Below are 22,458 nucleotides of genomic sequence, written 5' to 3' on the forward strand. Positions count from 1 at the left end.
CTTTACTCCAGCTGCTGGCGCTGCAGTAAAGTCTATTAAAATCCCATTCTCTGAAGCGTTAATACATAGAATTATGGAAGGCAGGACCTTTGACGAAGGTCACCTTCAGTTGGCGTAAGCCAGCACGACTGCTAAAATAAGCATTCCTGCCCTTTTCCTGCATCGTTCCCATCCTTATCCTGTTCTTGTGATTGGCACGACAGCTTGCGCAGCTGCACGCGAAGCACACCAGGAGACGAAACCACACGAAAACCAGCTTACCAAAACCAAAACACAAGGGCTCACCAGGCCAGCTTCGTGCCACGTGGCATAGCGAATAGTTGTTCCAGCAGGAGGCAGGTGGCAGTGCCCAGCTGGAAAGAGCAGCAGGGACCATTTCTGTCAAGGGCAGCTCTGCCTGCAGATGACTTGAGGTGATTGTGAAACAAACGCACTCGTAAATTGCATTGCACTGCCAGAAAACGGAGTGCAGCGGGAGCAGATGCAGAGCAGAACGAAGACTACCTAGAAGGAGCAAGGTCGGAGTAGGACGTTGCAGACAGAGCGCATAGCGGCGTCAGAGGCTGCTCTTATAATCGATCCCAGGCTCTCAGCTGAACTCCTTGGTCCTACAGGCGTCTTTCTCGAGTACAGCTAGCACACAGGAAGCATGAGGAACCATATGCGTAATCACAAGCTAAAAGCCATTGCAAGGCTGCCCTCCAAATCCAAACTGCACCGGTGCCCCTGCAGTGAGCCATCCAGAGAAAGGGATCTGAACGGGGAAAAGTTTCCCCAAAACCAAACTGATCCGACTCAAAACTAAAATAATAATAAATAAAAGTAATAAAAAAAATCCTCCAGACAGGCATACGTGCTTTTAAGACTTAGTACCTGAACGTCTATTTTTGGCAGGTTGTTTTTCAGCTGCATCAGCAGCTTCATCTAGTTTGCTGCATACCTGTCGGGCCCTGTTGTGCCCACACTGCCGAGGTGGCAGCGCGCTGATGTGGAGAGCGGGAAGGGTGGCAAGGTTTCAGCCTGGTGTTTCAGCGAACACAACATCAAACCACAGCTGCAGCACGCCTTCCGCTGCCTGCTTGGAGCAGTTGCAAAGCAGACGGCTCACAGCTGCTTTCCTGCCTACCCATCAAGCGCAACACAGAAACAGCCAGCAAACAACCAGACGAAAACGTATCGAGTCTAAAGCACAGCCAGGAAAACGTTTCTCTGGTGAATTTTACTTTGAGCATACGTTCCAGATCACAGTTACGAACAGCACTGCCCGTCCGACGCTCTGGCCCATGAAAACGTGCAGCATACTGCCCCTGAGAAAAGGCAGATTTTGAACAGCAGCATCCTCACTAGGTGTAGTCATATTTTTGCAAAGACCTTTGCAGTTTCACCTCTGGTCAAGAATCTACTCTGTTTCACACACAAGTTTTGCATAAATAGGAAATGGTATTTTCATACCTACAGGTAAATTACACAACATCGTTAACATGTAGCATTCCCATTTTCTGAAAGTTATCAATGAAAGTTACATTTCTAATAAAGGCAACTAACTGATGGTTTTAGTCATATCAAAGCCATCGTTGCAGAAGTGACTACCTGTTCCATCATCTAGTTCATCATGTCAATAGAAAAAAACATCAGTCTTTGCTATGCAGAAGTGGGGAAACATTGGGGGAGACACTAAACGCAAAAACGTTTTCCAGCAAAGCACTCTTGAAATGCAGTATCTACTTCCAGAAAATAACGTCCCACTTAAGTATTAAAAAAAAAAAAAATTGCAAAATGAAACATCTCCAAATGTTGGCCGTTTCCACTAATACATTGCTGCATTGTTTATTATTCTAACTACTCTTTAAAATCATTTTAAACTAAATTAAGTAGAAGAAAAAACAGAATTTGAAACTAGTCCACTGTTTATGATGCAGACCAGAGAGTTTCTCATTTACTATCCAATTTGAAACGCTGAGGAAGTAGAAAACCTTTTATGAAAACAACAGTAATAAAAACAGCAATTCTTCTGACAAAACTGATTATTGTTAAGGATGTCCAAGCACAGGATTTGCTGGTGTTTTTGAGCCTCCCACAGGGCTTGCAAGCGGGTGACGAGTTCCCCTGGAAGGATGCAGCCACGTCTGCGCACGGAGAGCTGCTGCGAGGGACAGCAAAGACGCTCCAGAGGCTTGCTCAGACACAGCCACTGGTCCCGCTACTGCAAGCGAGTGAGGGGAAAGAAGCAACAGTGACTGTTCTAGCTTAGTCTAAATAACAGGGAACTGCGTTTCAGCTTTCAGACTTCCATGTATGCCACCCAAAGATACCACCAGAAACTCAAATATTCCACCTGAGAAGTGGAACATTTGTGACTACAATATAAACAAAATATATCCTATTTAAATATTATCTAGTGCACTCAAATGTGATGTAGGTGTCAGACCTTAAACTATTACAACACTTTGGAGTTTGACCTTATCAAAATATCATTTACAGCCACACAGTTTTGACATACTACATGTAACAGCTGTACAGTCCATAAATTAATTACCCTCCTGATGTCACAGAACAGTAAATGAAGAGCTTCAAAAGGAACCTGTAGAGACAGTTTTACATCAGTTTTATTCCTTTAAAATTATTTGACAGCATATTTTGTGCTCTCAGACAAACTGGTCACAATAATAGACATTGCAATCAGTTTACAAATGCATTGAACTATGAAATCCTAAGGCAGGACTTGTGACTTATACTGTCGGACAAACAAAAAGAGTATCATACATACTTAAAGAAACAACAAGGATGGAAACTCCTGTTTACATAATGTGCCTCATTTTTTTCAGTAATGTTCTCAGTATTATATTTCGGCTTCACTTTAAAGCTTAGTGAACATAAAATGGGAGATTGGCTGAAGAAGATTATAGAAAAAAAAAATGCTATTAAGAACACACCACACTGCTTCCCTGAATTGTTTGATACAAAATTGTCATTAGAAGGAACTGGCTTGTTCACAACTCAAGAGGACAAAAGCAACCTTTCCACTGAGTCAGCAAATTAAATGCTTCAAGACTAGAAGTCATGATTACTTGATTATTGAAAGAAAAAAAAAAAAAAACAACTACAGATCTTGATTTCCGATTTATTCTTCCTGTAGGAATATTCATGTCATGAAAAAGTTGACACAACTGATATCCTGAGAGGCTAGCAAGGGAGTGTTAAGAAACAACAACCACCCACTATTTTACTTGGTAGGTTTTTCACAGGTCAAAACCGAGGACAACATTCGACTTCAGATAATTTCTGACTACTAGGCTGACATCGCCAGAAATCTATAGGTCTATCCCGTTCCACAGGTCAGGAAAAGTCATTCCTTCCTTGGAATCATCAATCCGGTTATGACAGCTAAAGGTCATAGCTAAGAACAAAAAGACTAATGAGAGAGAGAAAGAGAGCAAGAAAACTTTGGCGTGCAGTAGCAGAGGTCTCACTGAACCGAGCGATTAAGCAGCTGTGTTGTAGCCAAGGACATACGTTGCCGCAGGAAGAAAAATAAATAAATAAATAAAACCTAACCAAAACAGGGAAGATTCTTGGTAGCACTGAGAAACAGAGTATTTTCCAAGAATTCAGTTTACTAAAGCTTCAGAGACCTGCTAAAGGTCAGAAGCGACAGCAATTTGATCGTATCACATTACGTAAGAGGCATCTGCATTTGCATACACAGCAAAACCATCAGCCCTAGAAGGTGGTATTGGCAACTGCAGTATATCCTCAAGTTCATTTAGCCCTTATTTCTCCATGAACAAGTTTCTATATTCCTTATCCATCTAGTCTCCTTCAAGTATCAAGGGCTAGAAAAGAAGAATAAAATCCAAAACATACTGAAGTCAACAGGAACCTGTTGACTTTAATAAAATTTAATCAAGCCTCAAATGAAGAGTTTATCCATCTGTACTTTGAGAAGGATAAAAGTCCATGCTCTAAGCGAATAAAAGACCAGAGATGACGGGACTAAAATTAAAAGCAACTTCCTTGCTAGCATAGGAAACAACAAAATGGACGGCTCTAAGCCCCTGAGGGTTTAGGATAAGCAGTAATCTAACTGGACAAGATCTACTCTGGCATTACAGATGCAAAGGAAGTAAACTGAAAGAACGATAAAATAAAATAAAAAGCATCTCCATATTAACTCCTCAGAAGCACAGATTCAGGCAGCATTTGTATTTTTCTTAATACAAGTGCATATTCCCAATTCTACATATACATGAAGGCTAGGGATTTAAATTTAACTATTTGCACACTTAGTTACGTACATGCAAGTTTATATAACGAAGACTGCAATATGAGCACAACTCCACCACAAGACTTTTAGATAGCAACTTGACAAATACTTTTTTATATTTAGCTTTTTTAGTCTAAATTTGCTTCGGGGTTTTTTTCTTTTTTAAACAAAGCTCTAGGATCAAAGCGCAACTGGATAGAGCTACATAGCTTTTACATATTGGTCATTATAATGCCTTATAATGCATCATTAAAGCATTTTCCTTAGAGTTCCAAACTTACAGAGTCAATAGGACTTTATCTTAACATGATCGTGAGACATAAGCAGGTAATGCCCAAACTTTAATACAGTACTCTGAACTCATTCATTAACAAAAACATGCAAGAATTTCTCTGTTTTAAGCATATATACTATAGCACGTGTGACCATCAGAATATAAAGTTCAGTTAGCAAGCCCATTAAAAAAAAAAAACAAACGTAAAATAAAATGAAATTACATTCTTCCTTTTTCTGTTCCCAAGCCAAAAGAATTCCAGTCTTCTTAAAGTGAACTGTATGCCTCTTGAAGTTTTATCAGAGCCACCACTCTATGAAAGCTTCAGAGGAGAAAATATAATAGTGATTTATTTATCAATATGATTGTAATCAACGCAGCAGCTTACAACACACTGAGCAACTGACATACTAGGTTTTCCGTACAACTTCTATTTGCAAGAAACATTTTGCCTAGTATCTCTATAAATAGGAAGACTGCTATTTCCTTCAACCAAGTGCTAGAGACCTACTAAAATAACACAGCCTGCAGCAAAACTTACTTGAAAGTAACAAGCCTGTAATGCTGGACATTTTAACTGGTATAATATTTCTCCATGGACCGTTGTTTACAGTGTGAATATCTCTTTTTCTACTTTTAACAGAAAGGAAGCCTTCCACAGAAAGGCATACAGTAGCCTATTCTATTCACAATTCTATTCAGGGACACCCGAATGAAAGGAAGGGTATTAGGCAGTAATGAGAAAGTAAAATCCCAAGGGGAAAAAAGTAAATAAATGAAAGATTTTCTCTTTTCTGAAGTCTCTCCTGGAAGATGTGTGTTTCTTCAGGCGTTATTTCAGGATATATTCAGTTTACAAGGTAATGTATGTGAAACGAACATAGAGGCATCTTCCAGTCACAAACAATTTTTATTTTTCCGTCAAATTGCTGAAGATCCTGCCCCCCCTCGCCCATAGAAAAAGAACATAAAATCATACTACAGCAAACAGAAATTCACGATTTGTTGCAAGTCACCTGTGTAGCTTTCCTTCATTTTAATAGACATTTCCATTTCAACCCAAACACGTGTTTGTCTGCATCTCAAAAACCATCCTTGAAGTAACTGCTTTGCATCTTTCTGTCACTCCTCATTGAAGAGGCCTATCACCTGGCAAGGTGGCTCACGATGAAGCAAGTCCGCTTTACCCCCCTTTAAAGTCAAGAGATAGTAATTGAGGATTTTAAAAGGACTATACTTGATCTTGCAAGGTTTTCTGAAGAGAGGTCTTTACATCAAAGTTTTTCTTTGTCAGTCTCCCGACAGAATTCAAATTACGCATCAAACGAGTTACTCATCAAATCAAGTAGTTCTTTTTGGAGGAAATAAAATTGATTTTACCTGCTTAATTAATCACTATCAAGTGGTCAGGGTAGTTTACATTAAAGCAAATTATATGTTCTAAAGCATACCTGCCATCAGATAAGATCAGTTTGATCTTACAGCATCCTCAAAACCCATGAGGGATACACGGGTTGTTGGGAGACGGGCAGGAGGGGAGAAGCGGAGAGAAGGGAATTAAATTACCAGTGCTACCAATTTGGAAGCATCTTGCTATTTTCTGCCTGCACTGATGAAAACAGGCCTACGGCATTAATTTGCACTGTCTCCTTCCTCTTCTCATTCAAAAATCACTTGCTATCTTTAGGCAGACTAGAAGCAAATCAGCAAAACAGTAACCTGAGTTTGCAACGTGACCCCAGCTGCCAGTGTTGAGGGGGACACAAAATGGTCTGGTTTTAAACTGTACCTGAGGCCACTGAACACAGACATCGCAGCCGTGTGTGATGAGCCTTCTGTTTGCAGAAAACTTTGTAGATTAATGCTCTTTCCAAATAAAAATCTCCTCAATCTGTCTTAAAAAGCAGTGGCAATAGCTTTTAAATGTTGACTAGCTGTTCACCTCTCTGCAGGAACGTGTTACCGATGGCCAAACACGAAGCAAGACTCTGGTCTCTCCGTACCCCGCGTACACAGACACGGCGCGGAGGGACTCGATGGGGGCAAGAGACAGTGCGGCAGCTCTGCAGCGTAGGGCCACTTCCCTAAGCCACGGAGCCAGACAGCAACTGGGGGAATGAACTAGACCATCCCCCAAAACTGCTAAATAATGCTAGCAAGTAACTGCTTTCAAGGTACCACTCTTCAGGAAAAGCATGAGAACGGAAATAACGCATACTTGGCATGAACTTCTTCGACTGGGAGTTTGGTGGGGGTCGTTAGTAAAGAATTGTTGTTTAAACTAGATTCACTTTTGGAAGATTTAATTTTGTAACAAATTTTTAGATCCTCCTGCATAATTTTGCAGGACAGAGTAAGGCTGGCATTTGTGGCGCTGGCAGGAGGAAAGGGGATACAGCACTTAACACAGATAGACAGACTCCCAAGTGAGACAGTGGGCAGACTAAAACTCAATGAAAAAAACACTTTGATTGACTGAAATGGGAACAAGCATTTAGCTCAAGACTATTATAATCTACTCTGTTACACTTAAACATTTCATGGCAATTCCAATAAATTACTAAAACAAAACATCCTCATAGATACAGAAGTCCTTTGGAAAAACACATTTTAGCAAGACTACGGTTAGCAGCATTTGGACAACTTGGGGCACAGTAAATGTTATGATATACTGTCAATCCTTCTTTTATAGCACCGCAGTTCCACCGATGGGTTCTCAGAGCTATTTCTGTAAAACGAGTGTCTATTAATCTTATTATTTCAGCAGAGGGAAAAACACATCTGCTCTTGTAAATTATTTAAGTATTTACATTTTTCTCTCTCTTGTATTGCTAGAAAAGAAAAATATTTAATAAATTCAGAAAGTTGACAAAAATAAAAACATACTGACTCAATAAAATTCATTCGCGTTCCAAATGAAGTAGCCTCAGCACAGGTTTTACCAATACGCTTCTTCACCAGACGAATTCTACTAATATAAATTAAGAAGTTAGGTAACTGAGTCTATCTACTCCTTGTATTCCGTATTAATACTAAGTAGTTTTCCCACTAGGAGAACACCACCAGTTCCATTAATTCACCATTAAAATCTGAAATAATAATTACTACCAAAGAAATTTTTTTCAGCTCAATCCTAAACTGAAAAAAATGAGACGGAATAACTGAAACCCAAGAAAATTAAATATCCTTGTAAGTTAACAATAGAAAGCACTGCTGTAGATACTATCCCTCATTTTATGTAATAATATAAACTAACTTCCCCAGTAAGATTTTTTTCAAGGTATTTCCCTCCCGCCCCAAAATGTTCCATTGCTCTGGGGTTCTTTATGACTTAATCTAAGCAGCATAAGCAAGACAGCGCACTGTCCTACGCAAAACACCAGCTTACCCCAAGAGTTCTGCTGGCCTTACAAAACGCTGAAGAGGCACCAGAGTATCAGTGTTTCAAATTAGCATGAACTGAATGTACTTGACATTAAACTTCGATGCATCCACTAGTCTGGCTTTGCTGTTAAAAATGATCCCATGTTTGCAGATAGCAAGGATATATGCAAGAGGAGGAATACTGACTTCAAATTGGGAGAAAACAAAGTTTCTTCCACAAACGCAGAAATATTTTCCAATGCATAGGATACCCAGACCAGAACAGAGCCCTTCATAGGTGAGGGTGTCACATGGACACAGAAACCAGATAGCAGCACCTGTTTGATAAGACAGCAATTTGAATAAAAGAACTTAAACAGAGATTGTTTAAAATTATGTGTTTGTTTAAACTATACGTTACAGAACTTTTAAGTGACGAGTATCTGCCATATCCAAGAGTTTAAAATGTATGAAGCAGACCATAAATATAAGACCATCCTTAAAAAACTGAATTACTGGGGGCTTGGGGTGCTATCTTTTGGTGTTTGTTAATTCAAAATTCTTCTTTTTTTTTTCCCCTCTTAATTTTGCACCCTGAGCTGCACTGTTTTCATGCTTTTTTCTTTTGCAAATTTGAGGGCTAGTAACTTCCTGTTTTTATTAAACGAACACCAATTCCCTTCATCTTAGTTCACACCTTCATAAAAAGTGGCTTTAAGAAAAGCCAGACTATTGAAAGATTCACAATAAAACCATGCCTGTTAGTGATACAACTGACGATGCTGAGAGAAATGATTAAAAAACGATAAATGATAAAAAAAAAAGGCAAACTATATAAGGCTCCTCTAATGGGAAAATTGTTGGAGTTCAGTCACTGAATTCACAGCGCTTGGTAAAGGTCGCTTTAGTTTGGCTTTTCAGAATGCTCTCTTGAACGTTCACAGCAAACGAACAAAGTGCCTTACATTTATAGGCCATATTGATTGTTCCAATGCATGCTGATCATATCTTCCACAAGCAAAGCTAGGATTTAATGGCACTGGAGCATTAAGAAGAGCGCCTTCAACACTCTCTTGATTTAACCTGAGCACCTGTTTGAATTGCAACTGACTTTATCTAAAAGGACCTAAGCAGGTGCTATTCTGCACAATAACCAGTATTCGTATATGGCAAGGTACTTCCAAAGTAGTGTTGAAAAACGTAACTGACTGGGGCAGGGCGGGGATCAGGATTTTGCCCTTTTTAACCTTCTCACAGATGAGCACAATTTCATGGTCTTAGGAAGTAATAACCACATATCCTCTATTAGGGTACTGCTGACTGTTGACCAGTAGGACTGTATTCCTAACACAGTTAAGATGGGCTGCATATTAACAGCTAGTCCACACATCTAAAATCTCAGTGCATAGTGCCAGAAGTTTCAATTTTTAAGTCAAACAAGAATGTACAGTTTTTACTTCTATTCATTTTTCTAGATAAATGCCAAAATTTTGTGCTAGTTATAATTTCATTATTCCTTCAAGGAAACAACAAAATAGTAAAACACATCAACTAAAATCAGCTCACGATTTTTCCATATTAAATAAACAGTCAAATTTCCAATATTCTATAAAATTTAGCAAAGCAGTAATCTATTAGGTATGTCCAATAATCCACAGGTACAAAATGGAATTCCAGGCACAACCCCCCCCCCCCCCCCCCGCCCCATACACACACCATCACACACACCCCAAACCCTCCTATGCCCTTCTATGCTAGCAAGAATTTACTTTAGCTAGTATTTTGTTTCCCAAACACAAACAGCAAGCCTGGTGCTGAACAAGACCCTTCCTAACGTGACTGATTTGGCTGGGCTGCTCTCCTAGCGCATACGGGTTGAGAGCTACTTCGAACTCCTGTGACAGACCTGGTACCCACCAGCATCTCCCCAAAGCGATGCTGCTCTCCTTCGAGGGCACCATGGAAAGAGACACCACAAACTCTCAGCCACATGAGCGCTAAGGTCTCCATTTCCAGCTTCCTCTAAGAGTTGCCTTTAAATAGTAACACTAAAACTGTCTGCTTCTCTTTATCAATATACACAAGTGTTGTAACTTCACAGACGTGAAACGGAGAAGGTATAAAATGGGCAGGTGCAACATTAAGCACCAAGAGACCATAAATATATAGGGGGCTATGGCATTAGGGGAGAACAGAGGGCCAAGGAAACGCATAGTTTCCTTTAAATATTTCCTTTCATCCTGTTTTTTCTTTTCTTGCCTATTTAAAGTATAAATTCTTGATGATGGGAACTGTTTCATAAGACTCCTAATACGGCTCTGAGATCTAAAAAAGGTACACAGGGTTTTTATGAAAGGTTTTTTTCATATACTTCCCAAATTAATAATTTTCTCTTAACATTTCTGCTTAGTAAAATGTTTGCTCATGATTTCCTCACAATACATAGAATCCCAAACTCCCGCGGGGCATCAAAAGGGCAGACAGCAAAACAGATTTAGTTGCAACACTTACATTTCTTTCCATCCCTCCAAAGAACCTCGACAAAAATGGAAGTCACATCTGGATTAATAAACGTTAAGACAACTTATTTCAACTGCTTTTCTCTTGTTCTCCCTTCTTCCCCTCGCAACTCAAGAGCGGCAAGTTGAAAGACTTGAAAGGTATAATCCTTTCTCCTGTTAAATAGCAAATAATAGAATTCAACACATAGTAAGGTTTACGCTTCTCCAAAGACTAAAGGCTCCCTTTCTTGAAAGCGAGACTTCAAGTTATAACAGTTCCTTGGTCTCAACATGACGTCATCTCAAAAATAAGCTGTTCCTATCTTCCTTAGTGTCGGGAACAAGTAAGATCTCATTTAGATAGAGGACAAACAAGCGGCCTTCAAGATGTAGCAAAATACTTCTTTAAGGAGTTGTTGTTCCAATGTACTTTATTCCCCAATGGCAGTTACGGACCCCACGCTTGCAGCACAATAACTACCTATGGAACAATTCCCAGTTTCTTGCAGTTCTTGTGAGGGTTCTTCAGCGAGGCTCCTGCTCAGCTGCCGGCTCCAAACACCACCACCCCAGCAGAGCTCTCCCTTGGGTAGTTATGGCAAGTCAGTCGTACGAGCGATGAGCGACACCAAGACAGAGTAACAAACCTCTGCAGGTCACTAGCACCTTAAGCCACTGCAGCTCTGAAGTAGCTTAATCCCAAATTTAACTAAATATAGTTTGCAAGGTCAATTGGTGTCATATATGTATCCATGACTTACAACAACAGGTACCTAGCTAGTCCCTCAGCATAGCTCATTTAGGAAGGACAAAGGAAAAAAAAGCACAGCACCAAGGTAGAGCATGCTTAGTGTAAAATACAATTCAGTTTTAACAGGCGCTACATCTGTTCAATAATTGTGAGAGGAAGGAAGTACTGCATAAATGAGAACACGAAAAGATATTTATAAATGAGCCCTTTCCGGGTTCAAGTTCTGAGACCCTTCTCTGGCATGAGTCACTAGACAAGTGGAGATTACGCTTACACTTTTATAGCCAGCTCTCTCAAAAGAGTAACAGACACAGATCTTGACCTACACTGCTCCTTCTGAATTACCAGACATTATTTTCCTCGCTTGCTGGCACAGTATGAAAAATATGTTTAACCGAGAGCAACAACAAGATGCCTAGGGCTACTTGACTGCCAAGGCCTACAGAGAAGAATCAAGCCTGGAATCACCTATCAGCACAGACAATATTAATCAGAAGTCATAAGAGTTGAAAAGAGTAAACATTTTTGACCTAGAAAATAATCTGAACAATAACATTGCACATGGCGCAAAGATAAATCATAAAGCATTAGAAAGAAGTTCTTATGCAGGATGTGTCCCACTTCCTCTTCCGCATCAAAACTAAACAACATAAATCACAACTAGCTTTTTTAAACGTAATCAAATCCTGCCAGACATCAATTGCTAATGCATTTTCCCATCCACCTCTCCCCACCGTTAGCTCTGAAAAAAAAGGGGGAGGAGAGGTGAAGGGCGAGGGCAAAACAGAAAAAACAAGCAAACAAAAAATCTCCACACATCTGCGCAATCATTTTACAGTTTTCAGACCTGATGACACCCCACCCTTTCAGAGCTTATACAAAGCTAAAAATAAAAAATAAAACAAAAAAATCAGCAAGCATACATGAGAGTTCGGGAAACTCCTCAGTGAAGGGAGCATTCAGAAGTGGTATACCAACTTATATAGCAGAACGAGACTTTTTAATAATGTGCACAAATATATTTTTAGCCATTCAAAGCTTACACAGTGCCGTGGCGTGAGTAACATCTATGCTCTCACTTGCAGAGACGGGAACCACTGATGACTGCATACACAGACTGGGCACCTTCCAACATACGCACTGGTGGGTTAGACGGAACTAGAAAAATCTGAGTCATAGTGATTAGAAATTTCATATGCATCTTTGTTCCTTAACTTTTTTGGCACCTAAAACTGCATTTAATGGTAAAGGGATCATGCCTTGAAAAAAAATCTTACAACTTTTTGTTTTTAGAGAACCACATTTCTCGTATGGTGGTTAAAATTCTGCCCAAACTTCCTCTATAAACATGTTTCTAGCAATTTCAGCTCTCCCACGCAGTCTTTGGTCCTAAAGTAATAGTCTCCTGCAGAAAAGTTTTTTTTTTTTTTCTTTTAAATTCAGCTGCACATTTCTCTTGCATGACGAATTGTTTTCTACATTATGACAACAACGCTAGCACTGGACTGCCTCGCCACAGCGGACAGTGAGAGGTTCAAAAGAGAGAAGGTTGCCGGTATCCAACCTGCCAGTCATTCAGAAAACACTGGCTGTTTCCACACTATGAAATACAAGGTGGGGGGGTGGGGGTGGGAAGAGACGCTCTAACATACGCAGATCTTAATCAGTGAAGTCCTCCACCTGTCCAAACTAACTCCTGTCAAAAGGCTTCGCGAGTGACAACATCAGCAGGTCTAACAGTTCCATTTCCTACATTTCGCGGCCAAGGAGGCCTCGGGCTGCAGCGCACGCAGCCAGCTGCTATTCGGCAAACTGCTGCAGATATACGGGCAGCAGAGCTAATCAACCTGAATTACAGACACCGGAGGTTAGAAAGTATTAGAGTTAGACAAAAAAAAAAAAAAAAAAAGGTGAGGAAGCACGGCACACAATGAAATGGTTAAGAAATAAAGGGACAAACCATAAAACAGACTTTTGGCAGTTGTCACTTTGAGGAGCGACAGTTAGAGCGGCCACTGACTCCTCTCAGATCCTGCACAGATGAACGTCTGAACCTACGTACTGCAGGCCACAGAAGACCTTCCCTTATACATCCTCCATGAAGAACGTGAACTCCTGGGAAACCACCATCCCAGCTATTAAAAAATAAAATAAATAAATAAAGTGTTGCCAATGATAATAAGCACATGCTAGCTGACGGATCCCTTTAATCAATAGCTACCATCAGTCAACAGGGATGCTGTTTCAGCAGTTTTTGCTATCCGCCAGAGGAGAGAGAACTGGCAGCTCAAGCCATCACAAGCCGACTCAGATCACTTCAGACCGTTTCACTGTAACAAGTTCAAGCAGCTCGGAATTTCAGAAGGGCAAACACTGAGAAACTACTGGAATTTGTTAGTGGGGCCGATTAGACCGAAAGGTATTTACATACATCTTGAATACCAGAAGGGTATTCAGAGAGAATTTACATTCTAATTGAAAGTAGTTTCACGCCTTTGGGTTTGTTTTCCAAGCCAAAGAACAAATTTGGTAAGGAGGACTGCAGACTGCCCGGATGAATAAAAACCTTACCTGGAATGCTAAAAATAAGTAGGAAACCTTTCCCCACAGAACGGAAAAAGATTTAAGACAGAAAAGCATGTGCCAGAGGTTACAAAGTATAGAAAAAAATGAATAAAACCAGCTGAAAGCCTACTTGAGCTGAACACTGCAAGGGAAGTAACAGGGGTATTACTGTTACTATGCATTTCAGCTACCCAAATAAAAGGGAGAAAAAAGGGAGCTACCTACACGCTGAGGTTTAAAGGTTGTCGACAAAAAAAATTAGCTGGAACAAACACTGAAGAGAATCCTTTGCCTTCTGTTTCAATAAAGATGATAAAATAACACACTGAATATGAGGATAGCATAATGGTTATTACCACATACAGTGTGGAAACAAAATTAGACCATTTACTATAAAAAATACAGGGATCTGGATAATCTCCATCTCAGAATATTGAAATAATTGGCACACATAATAATGATAGATACACCAAAATCATTAAAAGAGGAGGGGGAAAGGAAGTTGCTTGGGAGAGAAGGAAAGCAATCTTGCTCCTACAAGCATACTAGTAGTACGCACTCGATGATACAAGATCGGAACAAAAGAAATCAAAAGACGTGTAATTGCACAGTGAAATGAAGATGAAGTAAATTTGATTTCAGTGGAGTAATTTATTAATTAAATGAAGGATAATACTGAATCCAGAGTTAAAGCAAGAACTGATGCAATAATATTTAAGGTGGAGACCTCTAAGATTTTAAAGCTGAACAAATCACTGGCTGAAAAAAGTCAATACAAAAGTTACTTGGAGGAAGAGAAGTTACTGACTGCGTTCCTTTGCTTTTGTGAGATCAGAGTTATTATGAAATCATTCATTTAGTGACTGTATAAAAAAGCAGAATATACTAATGACTTCTGGGAGACCAAATTGAGGAGAAATCACTACTGAAATCACCTCACAGAAATTAGACCATCTTTTCGACTGGATGGAGCAATAATACAAAGGCAAAGAAATTTAAGAGCATACAGTAACAGACAATTAGAAGTAAGGACTTTTCCTATGACATGAAGCTCATTAACAGGAGATGCAGAGAGATCTCAGAACATCAGAAGACCATAGAATCATATCAGCCTTTTAACAGCTATTTGATACTGATGTTTTGTAGTAAGTCTATAGAGCATCAAAGCAGATGTATTTTTAGTAGAAATCCAGGAATGCTGAATTATATAAAGTGGTAAACTACTATCTGTAGTTTTACATACACAGTTGCGGTTACCTAGTCAAAAAAAAAAAAAAAAAAGAAAGAAAAAGAAAAACACACATACATGCAGAAAAACAAACACGTTTCTACCAACCCCCCCTCCCCCCCCAAAAAAAAGAGATACAGGTGCATAGAAGACTACTCAGGAGATGTACAAAAATTTACTTTATGAGGGAAGCTCATAAAGCACTTTGGATGCTTTAGCCTAGCAACTAAAGGCTGATAGCAATATAAGCCTTTGTAGGTATTTTTTATGTAGAATAGAATAGATTTAATAAGAAAAGGAAGGATTGTTCAGAGTGGAAAAAGAAGAGACCAGTTCTCACCAAGACTCTGGAATTGTTTTCAAATTGGATGGGGCAGATAAGGAACCAGAACTGTTTCAAGATGGAATGCGAAACGTTTGAGGAACAAAGGTGACCTGCGAGCTTGTCATTTGAGGCTTCAGGTGTATAAACTTGATGCATTTCCAAAGAGGCAGTTCAAAGGTTTATGCATCATGAAAGCATCTAATGCACCACACTTACATTACATTAACATTTATTCCGTACTGATAGCTTCTGCTGGTATCTGAACGATACGGAGGGGAATCTCCACCAACTCACTGTTTGGCTTAGTAGCAGAAGGGCTTCCCCTAATCCTGAAGCGAAAGATAAAAGGCTCCAGCTAGAGATGATGGGCAAGCTGTACTTCACTGTAAAAAGAAGCTTCAGGGGTTTCTGCATGGCACCTCATTCATATTTTTACAAATCAAACTATTAGAGACTTTTTTTTCCTCCTAGGTCATATTTCTGTAGTTTGGGTATGGTCTATTCCCTCACCCACTCATCTAGATGTTTACATGTTAGTACGCTACCTACTGTAACCAGGATAACGCCTCTGATCTTTTCTGCTGCCTCCCTGGAGAACGCTACAGTTTATTCACACTTTAAGTCTTTTTATTAAGGCTTTAAATTTGTTAGAGCATGTGGAGAGAGTGAGCAACAGATCTGTCTAGATTTAAACTTTTTTTTTGTTTGGGGAAATTGTCCCCTTAGTCGTCCTTTCCCAGGTCAGCTGTACTTTAATAGTCCATTAAAAGAAGAGAAACAAATCTCAATATTTACTTTTTGCTGAACTATCAGATAAACGCTTGGTCTATTTCTGTTCTATTCCCCTTCTCCCACAATTTCCATTACAAGGTATGTACTAAACACTTTGACAAGAAGTTCCTCCACCGCTAAAAACCTCAGTGCAATAAGGAAATATTTTGTTAGGTTTTGGTTTCAGAGATGAGCTTTCAAAATGAAACTGGAATCCCCTCAGTTTACTCCAGTGCAAAGCAGGCTCACACATCCTAGCAGCTCAACAGACAAAAAAAACGTTTATGGAAGAGTTTTCTAAAAGTTCCTTTTCTAACTTGCAAGCATGACCACAGCTTACCTAAAATGAACTTCACCTCTCCATATCTTCACTTTTTATAATTTGATAAAACAATGGAAAATAGTTTATAGTTCTCTGAAAGCAGCAGAGTAGCGTCAAGTCCAAAGCAGGAAGGTGAACTATAAAAGAAGGAAAGTGCACTTGGTTTGCGTAACTGATTCTGACTTTATCCCTACCCAATGGTGAATTTAGAGTCAATAAATTTTAAAAAAAAAATTAGAAAGAGAGAACTTTTGCCCTTTATTGCTTCTTTCAGGTATATAAAACACTTCAGCATTTTTTAATTTTCTTATTCTTTTCTACATCTAAATGATGAGGTACAGGCCTCTCTTAAAAAGTCTGGCAACACTGCTAGATAGCAAAGATATCATAAGCACGTAAAAACCTGAAACTACAGTCTTGTACTATCCTATCTTATTTCAGTGTATGTCCAAATGTTGCTGTTTACATGTCTGCCTCCTGTATCTCATTTTTCTACTGTTCCAAACCTGACAAAGCAAGCAAGGCTACAAGAAGCAAATCAGTTGGGTAGGAAAAGAAGCTTAAAAACAAACAGAAACTCAAAAAGTTAAGTCTTCCCAACTGCAGATAGATTACTTTTTTCTTTGCTTGTAATAGAAGCCCTGAAAGTGTTTCACAAAGTACTTTTTAAACAGCGGCTTTCCTTTTTAGCCGTTTCTTGCTTAAAGAAAAAAAATAGATAGTTCATAACCTATTCAAAACTATTGAAACTACTTAATATTTCTCTCTTACCAGCTTTCTTCATCTTATAAAAAAATGCTGGTTGTACAAAGCACTCTCTTCTTTCCTTTCCTTCCCTCTCTCCCACAAAAAATACATGGTTATTTTTGATACCATGTTAAAACGTTCTGTCTGCTTTAAATCGATTTTGAAAATATACTGCAGCTACCTAACTTTGAGGATTATATGTGGGCAAAAGCAAACGTGAGAACCAGGCACACACCAAAAAGCAAACAGCAGATAAAGTCTTCCTCAATAAAGCAGCTAGTTTTACACAGAAGTAGTGTAAAACAAGCAAAATTCACTTGATACTCCAGAAAATTTCATAAAAAATAGAACATCATAAGATTTTTTGGGGGTAACTGTAAGGGCTAAATACAGGGTTTGTTACCAGCGGTTAAGTATCAGCATTACTTGAAACTCACTCTAAACGAGCACTCCCACCATTTCTCCCAGTAACATACAATTGAAGGATACTGTATGGGCACCACAGAGCAGCAGAGGCATGTAACGCGCGAACCACCATTTATATCCTTACACTTTCGAGAGTGCAGGGAATAACTATTTATAAAGCAGGTAGGTTGGAATTCCACAGTCATGCTCACCTTGGATTTGGCTTTTATTTCTAAAAAGAGAGACTTTTGTAACCTATAGGATACAAAGAGAAGTAAAACTAAGAATTGGCACTGCGTTTCAGTAACAGCTCGCTGCATTACGTTTTCATTGCTCTGAGAATTCGCCTGCAGTTGTTACCTTCACGCTATCGGAAGAAATGGTCAAAGTGCTAGTTTAGAGAAGGTTTCAAGTTGGCACTGGAATTTAACCACTAGCGTTAAACTCATGTACAGCACGCTTTTGAAACATATATGAAACACCTAGCAGTCACCAATACCCTGCCCACATCTGTTCTGCCACCGTTGTTACTGCTGTGCTCGCCTCTTACTTTTTGAAACAGTTACCTCACACAGGTCCGCTTGAATTACTCCACTTTGAGTAGCCCAGATCAAGGGAACCTGACTCACACCTGGAAACTATAAAGTTGTGACTAGCAACAATATTAGCTCCAGGATCTACTGCAACCCTATGGCATTGCTAGCCCCATGTCTCCTGTGCGTAAGGTCACACCACCTGATGGTACCACTCATTTCTGCGCTAGAGACCTGCTAAAGAGCTTGACTGCAGGTAAAAGGCACAAAATTTCTTGCTCAAGCTAGCAACTTGATGAAAATAAACCTGCTCATGGAGCTGTACTGGAGGGACCAGTAATAAGGAGTTTATCCTTCTACGAGCCCCAGATGTCCCACAGTACAGAGGCACAACTCGCAGGCATTCTTGGCCTGACCCACTCCTGAATTGTACTCACTGCCAGGCAGTGAAACAGATGCAGGGAGGAAAAACCAGTACAGCAGGAAACACGGACATAGCAGAGCAGTCCAGTGAAGGGACACAAAGATAATTAAGGGACTGGAGCATCTCTCATATAGGAGAGGCTGAGAGACCTGGGACTGCTGAGCCTGGAGAAGACCCAGCTGAGGGAGGATCTTATCTATGTGTATATATTCCTGATGGGAGGTGAGAAAGATGATGGAGCCAGACCAGACTCTTCTCAGAGGTGCCTCTTGTCCTGTCAGTGGGCAAACGGGCACAAACTTAAATGCAAGAAATTCCACTTAAACATAAGAAAAATTTGTTCTACTCTAAGGGTGGTCAAACACTGGAACAGGTTGCCCAGTGAGGTTGTCACATCTCCATCCTTGGAGATATTCAAAACCCGACTACACCGTACAAGGGAGCCTGCTCTTGCTGACCCTTCTTTGAGCTGGTGGGGCTGGAGCAGATGATCTTCAGGGGTCCCTTCCAACCTCAACTGTTCTGTCATTCCGCACAAAACTCTTCCGAATTCATCCGTGCTGTAAGCAGGCTTGGGAAGAAGACAGAGGACAGTGAGAGGACGCACTATTATATGGGATTCAGAGCCAAGACTGCAGTATCTTGACTCTGTTTCTAGCTCTGAGGAAGCCAGCAGGAACCCAGTTTCAGTCCAGTCCTCTGGAAAACGTTGCCTCTGTTAGAACTAAAGATGGCTCAGAGATACAGTTGAGGAAAATTAGTTTTGAAAAGCAGCACCTCAAATGCAGAAGCCTCACCAAGGATCCTCCACCTTCCAGCTTGGCGCCCAGTAGATGCAGAGATCCTGAGCTCCTGTCAACCAAGGGAGCTTCACTGCACCAAAATTCAAATGAAGCTCTCATGTGCCACCCGGAAACTCAAAGGTGGGAAGCCTACCATTAATGGACTTGAGAGAAAGTATCAACATCAACAGAATAATCTACATCCTGTTATTGAACTTGCTGAGCATCTACTCTCTGTTTCACTTGATTAGTGTCACCATTTTAACTACCTTATTCTCTGCTAGAAAGTTTTCTGGAACCAAGCCCATAAACTAATGATCCATGAAAACCATTAGGACTATTTCCTTTTCATAAATTATGTAAACAACAGAGATCTTATCAGTCAGACCTGGAAGAAACTCTTTTTTTTTTTTTTAAATGTATAACTCTTCACTAACAAAGAACTGAGGAACAGTTTTCTTACTTTTATGTTATTTGAAGCATATTAGCCTTTGACTATGCTAAAACGGAACACTTCACACATGAAACATCTGTCCTCTCCTCCCCATGCTCATGAGCTCTATCCAAGCAATTTGAAGAGACAGGGTATTTAAATCTCAAAATCAGGCTCTGCAAGGCATTAAAAAATATATTAAAAATTTTAAAAGCTTTTTAAAAGAGCACCTTTTATTCCTCAAAAGCAACCTGAAGCATTCTATTAGTTTTGCCTACAATTTATCTTTCAGGGCAACATTTCAATAGCACACCCATGCTAAGCACTTTTAATTGAGGGCTGCTGTGATATGCCTCAGAAAAGTACTTGTGTAAAATACTTCTGACAGTAAAGTATTGAGATATCTAGGAAGCATGCAATTCTAGCTTTATATGCTTTTATTACCAAAATAGTTCAATTCATACTCTGAGTCCAACCCTTCTCCTCCTCAGAGGTCAAGGGCGAAGCTCCCACTGACTCCATAATGAGCAGGACCTTTCTCAGTTTTTAGCCACAGCTCTATTTTAACATCATTACTAGTAAATCCAAGTAGAAGCTTGATCCCTGACACCACAACAATTTAGCGCACGCTGAATGGCACCATTCACTTAAACTCGCTGGTGACTGTTCACAGTATTAATGAAGTAAGCTCAGAGAAAGAAAAAAAAAAAAAACAACACACACACACACACACAAAACACACCCTCACTTTAAAATCTTCCTTTCCTATTCCTGCCAACCCTCTGCATTTTTGGAAGTACAAAAGATTTTCTCAAAATGGAAGGTGCATATGTGGGATGGGCAATAATAAAGAGGGTAAAAGTGCTTGTAAAAGGGAACCTCAGTGTTGTGGTTAAAGCACAAAACCTGTAGTTAAGTAATAAACACTCACATCCCAGCTCTCCAATTTTTATCATGTAAGTGAAGCACAGATGAAATTTTTCATAAGTCCCACGGTACAGAAACCCACCCAGCTAGTATCTGAATTCAGAAGATCTGGGCATCCACTTATGACTTTGGGGGGGGGGGGGGGGGGAGTAAAAAAAAAAAAAAAAAAAAAAAAAGAGAGCAAGAGAGAGAAAAATCCAGATACGGTATATAATTTGTATCAACTTTCTACCTCTTTATTCCTGTCCTATACAAAGTCAGCTGTTAGACATTGTTATGGCCATGGCTTTCCTTCTCTTCTCCCATCCTTACCTTCCAGCTTAAAATATAATAAAAAGATTTTGCTCATCTAAGTATTCCTTTCCATTTTCAGCTGAAATCCCAAAGTCGAGGCTTTTAAGTTTAGTGAAGACTATTTTGCATCCTGAGAGGTGTAATGCAAGAAGACAAAGCTCCCTCAACAGTTACCTGCCAAAACATATCTTTCTGCTGGCAATTTCAATTCATGATAGACTACAGGCCCTTCAGAACTGTCCAAGTCTTCTAATGGAAGCCCAATTTTCTACTAACCAACCCCTCAGACACAGACACATGTACACAGAGCTTCTTGAACAGTTACAAAACTTGAGTGAAGATCTCTAAGGTCTCATAAATGCAGAATTCGATGTGATATTAACAAACAGGTTAATAATTCCAAGTATAGAGTACCTATCTACACGAATCCTTCCTTTGGCATGAAATCTTTTGTACGCCTGAGCAATGGCGCGCAATGCTGCAGAAGACATTTCTCAAAATGACTTACTTTTCACTACAATTAAAAGGTAACTACTTAAATTATTAGATATTTAGGTTCTCCATAGCCAGCTGAACAAAGAAAAACAGGATTTTAATCTAAACAAAAGTGGTAATATCACTTCATGGAAACGTTCACACTTGGCTCAAGAGCCATTTTTCAGTATGTATTCACAAAACGGACTCCAAATTTATACACAAACACACAGGCACACATACGCTCTCAAGAAGCCTGCACTCTGCTTGCACAGGCTGACAACATGTTTCTAGGAGGGGAGGGGGAAAAAAAAAAAAAAAAGAGATTGTGTCACATCATCAGGAAGTAACTGCTAGAGTAAAATGCCTCTTTCAGTGGGGTAATTAGCAAAGAGTTGCACAGATTAATTCAGTACCTTTATAAATCTGCTTGCTAATAGCAAAACAGAGTAAAAGCAGCTCTTCATCCTTGATGAGGCAGTGAAGAATGGATCTATTTAAACATCAGGTATATTGTTCCAGCTACATCCAAGCCACAAGACTTAACTGATATTTATTTTGGCAAACTCAAAACAAATGAAGATTGTCCACTCTGCCTTCAAAAAGGGATTTGGAATTTACCATGTTAATGGGACATTGTTCATTTATAATGATGCCAATTTGCACAAACTCTGTTTCCAGTAGAAAAAGTCATACATATTGTGTGCTGAAACTGTTTATTTTAACTCCCCATGAGGAAAAAGAAAAGCTTTTTGCCGAAGTTGGCAAAGTCCCTTTCCTTTTCTTCAATTACTAAAAAAAAAAAAAAAACTCAATACAAGGAAAAGTAGAACTAGCTATACAAGTGCTGTGAAAGCACAGAATGACCCAAGCCGTAACCTGTATTTACAAGTTCCAAATAACATTTCTGAAACAAAGCACAACTACGTGGGCAAAATCACTAACAAAAAGCAAGAATGTCTACGTGCTGTACAAAGACGACTAAACTAAAAAGCTCTCAGTTGCCCAAGGGAGAGAACGATAAGCTACAAGCGAGCCACCATCTCGCCTTGCCATTATGCCAACACATTAAGGA

At 39.6% G+C, this 22,458-nt stretch overlaps 1 protein-coding gene across 4 annotated transcripts in view; it reads right to left on the reverse strand.

Moving 5' to 3' along the window:
* EML4 (EMAP like 4) overlaps positions 1-22,458 on the reverse strand; it is a 165,865-nt gene that overhangs the window by 100,601 nt on the left and 42,806 nt on the right. Inside the window, exon 1 of one of the 4 annotated variants that reach the window (XM_068939707.1) lies at positions 12,197-12,270. The exons of the other annotated variants lie outside the window; for them this stretch is intronic. Coding sequence (XP_068795808.1) covers positions 12,197-12,263 — 67 coding nt within the window. The 5' untranslated portion in view covers positions 12,264-12,270. Of the gene's footprint in view, positions 1-12,196; positions 12,271-22,458 lie in introns of those variants that run through there. 4 annotated transcript variants of the gene reach the window in all.

This window comes from Struthio camelus, chromosome 3 (assembly GCF_040807025.1).
Source record: "Struthio camelus isolate bStrCam1 chromosome 3, bStrCam1.hap1, whole genome shotgun sequence".
NCBI classification, from domain to species: domain Eukaryota; kingdom Metazoa; phylum Chordata; class Aves; order Struthioniformes; family Struthionidae; genus Struthio; species Struthio camelus.